The sequence below is a fragment of the Oryza glaberrima genome, chromosome 2 (assembly GCF_000147395.1).
Source record: "Oryza glaberrima chromosome 2, OglaRS2, whole genome shotgun sequence".
In the NCBI taxonomy this organism is placed as follows: Eukaryota; Viridiplantae; Streptophyta; class Magnoliopsida; order Poales; family Poaceae; genus Oryza; species Oryza glaberrima.
Genome location: NC_068327.1, coordinates 4,163,626 through 4,173,672, shown reverse-complemented (window position 1 = coordinate 4,173,672; position 10,047 = coordinate 4,163,626). Strand labels below are relative to the sequence as shown.

At 39.7% G+C, this 10,047-nt stretch overlaps 2 protein-coding genes across 3 annotated transcripts; one reads left to right on the top strand and one right to left on the bottom strand.

Moving 5' to 3' along the window:
• Nucleotides 1–2,195: 2,195 nt before the first annotated feature.
• LOC127762445 (ubiquitin carboxyl-terminal hydrolase 2-like) lies at nt 2,196–5,055 on the top strand. The gene is made up of 6 exons (XM_052286961.1): nt 2,196–2,406; nt 2,561–2,626; nt 3,313–3,359; nt 3,703–3,749; nt 3,827–3,926; nt 4,010–5,055. Exons 2-6 carry the CDS (start codon nt 2,596–2,598, stop codon nt 4,772–4,774), a joined length of 990 nt encoding a protein of 329 aa, XP_052142921.1. The 5' UTR covers nt 2,196–2,406; nt 2,561–2,595; the 3' UTR covers nt 4,775–5,055.
• A 200-nt stretch (nt 5,056–5,255) lies between these two features.
• Nucleotides 5,256–9,581, bottom strand: LOC127762444 (probable protein phosphatase 2C 11). Of its 2 annotated transcripts, none has more exons than XM_052286960.1 (13): nt 9,342–9,581; nt 8,313–8,439; nt 8,075–8,200; nt 7,559–7,622; nt 7,325–7,433; nt 7,059–7,212; nt 6,854–6,979; nt 6,641–6,764; nt 6,486–6,562; nt 6,325–6,377; nt 6,093–6,147; nt 5,803–5,987; nt 5,256–5,710 (listed from the first exon to the last, which is right to left on the bottom strand). In XM_052286960.1, the coding sequence occupies exons 3-13, from the start codon at nt 8,189–8,191 to the stop codon at nt 5,686–5,688; spliced, it is 1,089 nt and encodes a 362-aa protein (XP_052142920.1). In that variant the 5' UTR covers nt 8,192–8,200; nt 8,313–8,439; nt 9,342–9,581; the 3' UTR covers nt 5,256–5,685. The 2 variants fall into 2 exon arrangements, with proteins under 2 accessions (XP_052142920.1, XP_052142919.1); XM_052286959.1 differs by having other exon boundaries at nt 8,327–8,439; nt 9,342–9,580.
• Between the last annotated feature and the right edge of the window lie 466 nt (nt 9,582–10,047).

Sequence of the window (10,047 nt, the reverse complement as noted above, 5' to 3'; positions counted from 1 at the left end):
AAGAGAAAAGGTAGAGAGAGAGAGAGAGATGGGTAAATGACAAATTGAATAATCTGAGGATACATTTTTTTTTTTGGCATTCTTCTCATCTCAAAATATGAGACATGATAGTAATTTTTTTATGTTTCATAATGCAAAGTACACATGAGTAGTACTCAATCCTAGTTTTATTTCTTTTCATAGTTAATATTTTTTTAAGAATACACTAAATCTATATTTTTGTGAAACAAGTTCTTAAATCTGTAGTTTTGTGATAGATTGTACAAGGTACCTGTAGTTTTGTGAAACAAGCTCTTAAATCTGTAGTTTCGTGATAAATTGTGCAAAATACCTATAGTTTTGTGAAATTTACTATATTTTTTAAGTTTGACTAAGTTTATGGAGTAAAAATGTAGCAATATATTTACACATAACAAATATATTATCAAAAATATATTCAATGTTATATCTAATCAAACTAATTTGATATTGTAGATGCTGCTAAATTTTTCTATACATTTAGTCAAACTTTAAAAAAAATTAACAAAAAAATCAAAATAAGTTAAAATATAAAATAGAGGTAGTATCATTTCAGAATCTGGGCAGCCAAGATTTATATGTTAGCTTTGACCATATCTATTGTTTAGATTTGTGTAACGAAAATAACATGGCCAAATTTGTTATAACAAAAAAGCTTATAATTTTACATATACGTGAATGTAATAACCAGCACCTCTCTCCTTTAAATTTGTTTTTTAAAATCCTTTTTAAGGGAGTTTTTTTAATCCTTCACCCTTGATATCTTTAATCACATTATATTTATTGAATTGATCCAATAATATTTCTTTTTATCTTTACGTTAATCGTAACTATATAAGATTGTCAGGGTTATAGATACAAATAGTAGTTGACTAAATCTTGGCAGGACCCACCACATACCATATCTTATACGGAAACAACCTTGAGATATAGAAGGAGTTCCGCATAAGGAAGGATGACTAAAGTTCTACGTAGAAACGACAAGGACTACTCGGATTGTATCTATATTGGTTTTCCTAATTCTACTTGGACAAGGAGACACCTATGGGTATAAATATAAGGCCCCCTAAGAGGAGAGGGGACACGGACAACATAGACGCCACAAAGCCACAAGCCAATACAAACCTACATACGCCAAGACAAGCTGCTAGATATCGACATCAGAGATAAGCCTAGCAAAGCCCCATATGGTACCTACGGGAACCAAAGAGAGGAATCTACCGCTGTCTCTGATCTCGCAGGGCACGGATTCGAGGAGGAAGATTACTCTGTTGTCGACTACGCGATGATACTTCAGTCTGCTATGTCGATAACAGATAGATAGGCTACCCTAAATATTGTACTGGTGTGATTATGGTGAATAAGAGCAACGACCGGCTTCGGCCAACAGGATGTAGGGCTATTACCTGACAATTCAGGGGCCCGAACCTGTATAAAAATTTTGTCTCCATCTTCTTTTACTACAATCTCGCATATATCCTAGTACCAACGATCCCCATACTATGCAAATACAGGAATCGCGACATCAAACGTCGACAAAGATATAGAAAGTACTACTGTTTTTCGCTTTATTCCTTCATTTCAAAAATGCAAACCCTCACAAATCAATCACGCATGAGCACATGGCATCAACTTCACATAAGGAAAATTGAGGCTGCCTTTCAAACTGAAATTCTACTATAAATTCATCCATACTCGAACAAAATTGCTTGGATTAAACTCAATTTTTACTAAAGGGGTGCCAAAGTTCTCATTGCTACTTCATCCGTTACATCCCAATTCCTAAAATATAGCTACTTTTAGTGTTTAAATTTTTATGGTGAGTAAGTCGAGTCCCCTTGTGGCCTTCTCTCTACTGTTGGATAAGAGAGGGGAGAGATGGGGAAGAAAGGGGATAGGCGGCGAGAGGTGGAAGTCTACTACACTTGAGCCCCATATGTTTTTTTTTTCTAATGCCACGTCAGTCAAAACCACACATTCATATTGGCTTAGACTTAGTACTTCATAACTTGAATGGTTTTGCAAAGATAAAGGGTGAAGATATCTAGGATTACGACTTGGGACGTCAATTAAACTTGACGTGAAGTTGAGGGATTGCAAACGGACTTTTTTCTTTCATGGGCCCGTGCCCTACTCCCTCCCGTGAGGCCCAACCATCTCCGTCTCTCTCTCTCTCTCTCTCTCTCTCTTCTCTCTCCAGTCCAATCTCACCCATCGCCGACGACCCACGCACGCAGTCCACCAACGCGCCGCCGCCGCCGAATCCGCTTCGCTCCCTCCGCCGCGCCGCGCGCCGCCTCCGTCGACGCTGGCCCGACGCGCGCGGTTCGTGAAGGAGGAGGAGGAGGAGGAGCTTCTGCCGGGTCGGACCGTCGGTTTCTCTCGTTGGTAGGGGAAGAAGCCCTTTGGTTGGATTTGTTTCTTCTTTCGTCTAATTTGGTTTAGCTCAAGATTTGGTTTCTTGCAGCAGCAGGCAGCTCTTGTTTCTCCATAACTTCTTTGATGCTTCAATTTAATTTGATACGCGAAATTGTATCTGCAGACCTGCAGGAGGGTGCGCAGGGTTTCTTCTTCGACATGTCTTGGGCTGCAATCGAGAATGATCCTGGTAAAATTCAATTACCTTTATGGAGTAGAAATACAAAAGAAGAGATGGATTGTAGTATATGAACAATTCAACTAGGCTTTCTCTGCGCATCCGTGGAGGAGTTTCGCTACCTTCCATTTGTGACTTTCATTCAAATTCTGAATTTTCGGCGACTCGACTCTATACATTGTTTTGTTGTTTAGAATTTGTTTTGTGTTTTAATAAACAACTACTACCAGTAGTAAGTAGTACCACTTTACTCATCACAAGATTGGAGAGCACTCCTCCTGAAGTTATGGGCCATTTTTCTGACTACCCTAAAGAAACATCATCTATGGTTTAAGTAGCATATGAGATTACCAAGCTTGCTGTTGGACCTTGGTGTTCTGAGCTGCCGGTTTAACTGTTTAGTGTTCGATGGTAATAGCGGATTGAGATGTGGGCAGATACGCCTGTTTCACAGCTTTTCTCTGGTAATTTCTAGTCCAGTAGTCCTAAGGGACATATTGAACAGGAGGCGCAGTCAATTAGCTGTTATGGAAGATAACTCAAATTTCATTGGAATTGGAAAAGGCTAGGTCTATCTGCCATGTTACACCTTCTTACTCAGTGTTAAATTCCTTGCTTCCCCTGTAAATGTTGGCCACTTGGCTTTTTTTTTCCCCAATGAAGTAGGCAATAACCCTTCTTTTGTATATCTTCTGTAGGCGTTTTTACTGAACTGTTGCAACAGATGCAACTGAAGGGTCTTCAAGTAAGTAATCATGTAACCCATTTACTTAAGTCCATTCTTTGTTATGCTCTAAAGTTTGCTGAAAATATATGTTTTTGCCTTCAGGTATTGAACACTTTGTGTGTGATGTTGTTTCTTGAAACTCTATTTTTAGCTTAGCTCACGAATAATAAAAACTATGCTTTTCAAATACAACCTTGTTGCCAAATTTTGTTGGTAAAACATATGGCAAAACATGCATGCAATGTACTGGCATATCTTTTTGGAGATCTTGTTCTACTTTTGCTTATATCTGTGACATTAGAATTTTTTTTATGACCTTGAATGGTAATATATGACATTCTATGTTATTCCTCCTTAACAGGTTGATGAACTCTATTCACTCGATCTGGATGCCCTCAATGATCTTCAGTATGTAATCCTAATACCTGCTAGCAGTATCATAAATTTCATTCTTTTCTAAACCAACTTAACTTGGTGCTTTCCAGGCCAGTTTATGGGCTCATTGTGCTGTACAAATGGCAACCTCCAGAAAAAGATGAGCGTCCTATCAAGGACCCAATCCCAAACCTTTTCTTTGCTAAGCAGGTCAGAGCTGTTTATATGTTTATTTTTGTGTAGCCTTCACTCCTCTGCATCCTTTTATGATCAACTCAATGCTTCACTTACAGATAATTAACAATGCATGTGCCACCCAAGCTATCGTTTCTGTTCTATTAAACTCTCCGGGTATCACCCTTAGTGAGGAGCTCAAAAAGCTAAAGGAGTTTGCAAAGGACTTGCCACCAGATCTCAAAGGATTGGCTATAGTCAATTCTGAGAGCATCCGTTTGGCCAGTAATTCATTTGCAAGGCCGGAAGTCCCCGAGGAGCAGAAATCATCTGTCAAGGATGATGATGTCTACCATTTCATTAGCTATGTTCCTGTGGACGGTGTCCTGTATGAGCTTGATGGGCTAAAGGAAGGGCCAATAAGCCTGGGGAAATGCCCAGGTGGCGTTGGCGACATAGGTTGGCTGAGGATGGTGCAGCCTGTCATTCAGGAACGCATCGATCGGTTCTCTCAGAATGAGATAAGGTTCAGCGTCATGGCTATCCTAAAGAACCGGAGGGAGAAGTTCACTTTAGAACTCAAGGAGCTTCAGAGGAAGAGGGAGAACCTCCTGGCACAGATGGGTGATCCTTCCGCCAATAGGCACGCGCCATCTGTTGAGCACTCTCTTGCGGAGGTTGCTGCTCATATTGAGGCTGTAACAGAGAAGATCATAATGGAGGAAGAGAAGTGGAAGAAGTGGAAGACAGAGAACATCAGGAGGAAGCACAACTATGTGCCATTCTTGTTCAATTTCCTCAAGATTCTTGAGGAGAGGCAGCAGTTGAAGCCCCTGATAGAGAAGGCGAAACAGAAGTCTCACAGCTCTGCTAATCCTAGGTGAAATCAACTGTTATTTGTCTCGATTGCCGTGGTTTTTGTCAATGTAGAGATGGCTGACTAGCCTTTTGTTTTCGCGGTAGTGTTTGAACCATGTGATGATTATTATCTTTAGTTATAGATATTCGGTCGAATTTAGATGAAATTCAGGCGAATGTCCCTTGAAATAGACTACATGTGTACACTGGAGGGTCATTCCCTATTGCATCCGTGTAGATCTTGTCCTTCCTTTGTCACATTATAAATAATCTAATTGACGGCCTAAAGCCTCACATCATGCCATAATCTTTTTTTTTTGTCAGATATTATGCTTTCACATACTGGGTTTGAGACAAATTTTACAATATGAAATGTAATTGCATTGCCTCCTTTTTGCAAAATCCCCAAATTGTTCCATACTTCCATATGCATAACAGGCATACATTTTCACCACACCAGGGCAGCACCGCAGCAGCACGGCACTGAACTAACCAACAGATATCACATGATAAACTGGATTCAGATTGGACATGATCTGAAGCAATAACCCAAATGGGGCATGAATTGCAATTGACATATCTATCACACACACACCCAAAAAAAAAGAGCAGAACAAAAAACTCGCCCACGTTTACAGCGTATGCAAAGAACAGAAAACAGCAACTCGATCAGTTCTAATTGTCGACAATTGTGATCATATCCACAATCAGGACGGTCAACTTTTTGGCATGACAACGAATGGTGGATGGCGCACAAAAACTGCGCATTAGGTTTTCACAGTTGCTCCATTCAGTGCCATTTATCTCCGAGTTCTTGAGCAGAATGTGTGCAGATACATCATTTGACAAACAATTGATATATATATATATATATATACAGTGACTGCTGCTCCACTCGGCCTGCTTATGAAAGCTAATGTCTGCATAATCATCGGCGTCAAGAACCATTCTCCTCAGCAGCACTGGTCACAAAGCTTTCGAGTTAGTGCACTGACAAGGGGTTACATAAAATGATTGATGAAAGAAAGATATGGTGGCATGAAGGTCTACTCACTTGATCTCAGCCTCTTCCACACCTTTCGCAGATTGCTCCCCTACGTCGGCTTTTTTGTTCTGAGTAATAGGCTTTTTGAACTGCACCAGAACCATGGTCATGTTGTCACATCCCTCTCCACCAATTGTTGATGGAGCTAGGCATCTGTCGAGCACTCTTTCGCACACTGCAGAAAGACTGCTCTCCTGCATTTTGTTTTTTCACACGGCAAGTACTGAATTGGTAAGTACTACAGCCTCCTCCAAAGTTCACTGTTGGTATTTGGAATTAGAAAAGGAAAATTAACTTACCTTCTGTATATGCTCGTGGATGAAATCCACCAGCTGTTGGCTTGACATGCAGTCCCTGTTCATCATACAATCTTGTTATTTATGTCAGGAACACTAGGTAAGTCAGAAGAAAAGTACTTTTAACTGTGGCTAGAGAATACGAATTATGCACTTCAGCTGCATGCAAAACAGTACAAAACAGTAATGAATGATATAACAAGTGTATATAAAAATTGCAGGTAGAGATTCTCACCAAATGCCGTCACATGCTAAAACAAGAAAGTCGTCGTCGTCGCAAAGCTCAACCTAAGAATAATAATTTATGATATTATGGAAGGATTGATTGATCAAAGCCAATCATGATTAAGTGCAGAAATTGAAGGTAGGTACATCATTCAGAACCAGAGTGCTTACAACGTTGATGTCAGGATTTGCAGTCACGATTTGCTTCTCAGGAGGCAAGAATTTGTTCTGTTTAAATTCCATATCTCCTACAAGGAGGTATGCACACGCTTAAGACACCGAGTGATATGTGGCTTATTAACAGATGAGCAAGTAAAAATATATACCAATTGCTCTTGTCAAGTTTAAACTTCCATTTATTCGTCCCATATGAATGAAACCCCCTGCTTTTACTATTCTTTCTCTCTCAGCTTCAAGCTCTGGCTTGTGGTCTCTTGACAAATTGTATGCCTATTACACACTTAAAGAAAAGTCACTCAGACTGCCATACATACGTTCACAAGTAAACATAACTAAAATGATGAAAACTTTTAACAGACCTGGCCAGCCCTAGAAATAACACAACGGGAATCACCAGCGTTCGCCACAACAAGTTGGTTATTTCTTATTAGAGCTACACATGCTGTGCATCCGCATGTTGGCCCAGCAAAATCGGAGTGGGGTCCCTGATAATGGAATATGATGTGAGATAGTAGCTTGTTTTGGGGAGATAAGTTTGTTGATGCACTTGTGTTGCATAAATACCTCTTCGAAAGACCAATCATCTTGTCCATTATTCGAATCACTGCCTCTCGGAGACCAAATCAACCCTTCAATCATACCACCAATCTTGTTTATCTTATCTCCAAGTGCAGATAGTTCTCTCCAGCCTCTCTGTCCTCGCATCATTTCGTCCATCCTGAAGTAGTACATCAACAGAATTAATCATTATTATCTTCATGTTGGCAATAATTAAAAGTAAGATTCTAATCCTCATATTATCTATTATGGTAATCTAATGACCCATATACCTGAAGAAAGCTCTATGAACAGCAGTGCCTAGGTCACCAGCTGAATAGGCTTCACTTCTGAGAACTTGAGAGTGTAAATATTTTGCACAGAATTTGGCAACCACTCTTCCTGAGGGAAACAAGGAATATAAGGATAATATGTGCAACATTGAAAGTATGGATCTATAAAACATAGGATAGCTCACACGAGTACTATGAGCAAACATGCAGATGATATTTGCAACTACTGCGTACCTCCATGGCCATCAAAAACACCAAAGAACGATGTCTCATTGTCAAGATTTAGCAATGCTGAATGCTGCAGAAATTTGCAAAACATCAAGCACTCCATGAGAGGGGATTTCAGCAAACTATGATTATTTGAAATGAACAATATTGCAGTATTTTAAATTATTATGAAGAATTCATGCTTTACTGTTGTAGCTATGTATAACCAGCTCTGTACCACTGGGCTAATGGACCAGCGCCGTAAAAATCAACTCTACTATTATTGCGAAAATAATTAATTTGCAAACTAAATTTGAAAAATATGGACAGGTTGGTAAAAGAGAGCTTATGCATAATGACTGAAACTATGATAAGAAAATTAGACTGCAGCAAACCTAGAACTATGATTATTTTTTAGCAACAAACTATAATCATGATACAAAGTTGGATATCCATATTTTCAAAATGTTATAAAGGTTTCGTTAAGCAAATGAGGTATTGCCCAAACTGACAATGATGTTAGCGTTCTAGTGGTAAACTCACAGCATCTTCCATGCTTGCACGCCATCCTTGCATAGACGAAAGACCAAATTTAAGCTTATCATTTTCCCCGTCTTCAGAGAACTTATCGGTTTTGGGGGTACTGAGGTAGATTCCCATGTTGATAAGCTGCACATAAGAAGATGAACACATGAGGAAAGAAACAGGCATATCACTGCGAAATTGAATTAACAGAGCAATCAGAAACCAGAAAACAGTTGAGTACTCAAATGGCACATACACAAGTAAGCACACCTGTTTATGACAGAACAGGAGTTATATCAGGTAGCTCTGAGCCTTCTTATAAACATGAAGGTGCATCCAAACCGCAAGCCTCAACCGTAGTTTCTCCGAGAGCTAGTAAATTCCTAAAAAAAAAATCAAGATGGCAAACCATTATAGAATTGAGAACCAAAAGAAGAACAAATGTACAATGAGTCCAAAACAGCGATGAGCCAACAAGACATCAATAATGGCAAAACCAACAATATAAACCAAACAATCAAGAGCGCAATCGCCCAAATTGCTATGTACCAGGTATGCAAAGCACCAATGCTGATGTAACAGGATGGAGAAAAACAGAAACAAAAACCTAACAGACATCACACAAGTGTCTGTACTACTACCATGTAGGACACAGAAGGATACAGTCTCAAGTCTCAACATCCACTTCTCGTTGGCACATTTCAAGCCTTTGTGATAACAAAAAAAAAAAAAAAACTCAATTATTGCATCATACTTCAGCAATCACAGGACACAACCCCCAAAAAAAATAAAAAAAGGTTATAATTGCACAGAATCAGGAATAAACTAGGACAAGTTTGGCCAACCAACATCCATAATTGAACATCGGTATTTGTCCTAAATCAAAAATGTAACAGGAGAATAAAATGAGACTAACTCGGAATTCAAAACACACGATTCAAAACGAATCAAGGGGCTATACCTATACCAACAAAGATATCTTTTTTTCTTCCCCTTAGACCACCACCTGAGTTGGGTGAGGTTTCACTTTCACCATCCAACTCGATATAAAAGATAACTTCCTCTAACTAACCCCCAAACCACTCACCTGTACGAGATCCGTGCAAAATCTACTGCTCTGTACTGTACACAATGGAAAATGACGCGCGAAATGACAACACAAGAAATTAACCAACCCAGCAAAACCGAATTCCCAGACCGAACAAAAGGACACAGCCGCCACCAGAATTACAGCAACAAGAACCGCAAAACCAAGCAGAGCGAGCAAAGAAACAAGAATTTATACCTTGTGGGAGAAAGGTGGCGAGATGGATGGATCCGTCGCGCTGCGAGGCGGAGGTTTTCTGGGAGATCGGAATCTCGAGGGCTTCTGGTGCGGGGGGGATCGGCGCGGCCCTTGCGATCGCGGAGAGGCGGGGAGTGATGCAGCTGATGCTGAGGCTGCGAGTGCGAGATCACGCGCATTCGGAGAGAGAGAGAGAGAGCGGAAAAATGGATGAAATGGATTTCGTGAGGGGATGGGATATTTTTGTGGGTTGGGTTGGGCTGTTGTCACAAAGGCAGCTGGTTTATTATTATTATATTATTTTTCTTTTGGCTTTTTTAGTGTATTTGCTAGGTGCACTGCATGCCATGCCATGCCAGTGTACTTGGAGACACTGGCCGTGGTGTAAATGTATTCCATGCTTATACCAACCTCTATTATTTTTTTCATAATTTTAGAGAATTTGTAAGTCCAATTTTCATGAATATTTACTTATTTTATGGGATGTTTTTTTAGTGTGACAAGTGCAACAGGTTTGTTTTTTGTGGGATGAAGAGAGTGTGATATTGTCAGTCATAAACGCAACATTTAATATATGGAAGATTCTTGATCTTAGTTTTAGATGTCAACTTTCAGAAGGGCATGTAGATAGGATTTCAGCTGGATTTTTGTGAGATCAAGTTAAAACATGTATTGAGACATTCGTGGGATGTAAGTGTGCCTTTGC

Excerpts from the sequence above, each read along its gene's own strand:
- LOC127762444 (XM_052286960.1), bottom strand. The coding sequence starts at position 8,191 with ATGGGAATCTACCTCAGTACCCCCAAAACCGATAAGTTCTCTGAAGAC. Across the intron at positions 6,378-6,485 it reads CAAATCCTGACATCAACGTT|GTTGAGCTTTGCGACGACGA; the intron begins GTAAGCACTCTG and ends TATTATTCTTAG. Across the intron at positions 5,711-5,802 it reads GTGGAAGAGGCTGAGATCAA|TGCTGCTGAGGAGAATGGTT; the intron begins GTGAGTAGACCT and ends CTTTGTGACCAG.
- LOC127762445 (XM_052286961.1), top strand. The coding sequence starts at position 2,596 with ATGTCTTGGGCTGCAATCGAGAATGATCCTG. Across the intron at positions 3,360-3,702 it reads TGCAACTGAAGGGTCTTCAA|GTTGATGAACTCTATTCACT; the intron begins GTAAGTAATCAT and ends CCTCCTTAACAG. Across the intron at positions 3,927-4,009 it reads ACCTTTTCTTTGCTAAGCAG|ATAATTAACAATGCATGTGC; the intron begins GTCAGAGCTGTT and ends CTTCACTTACAG.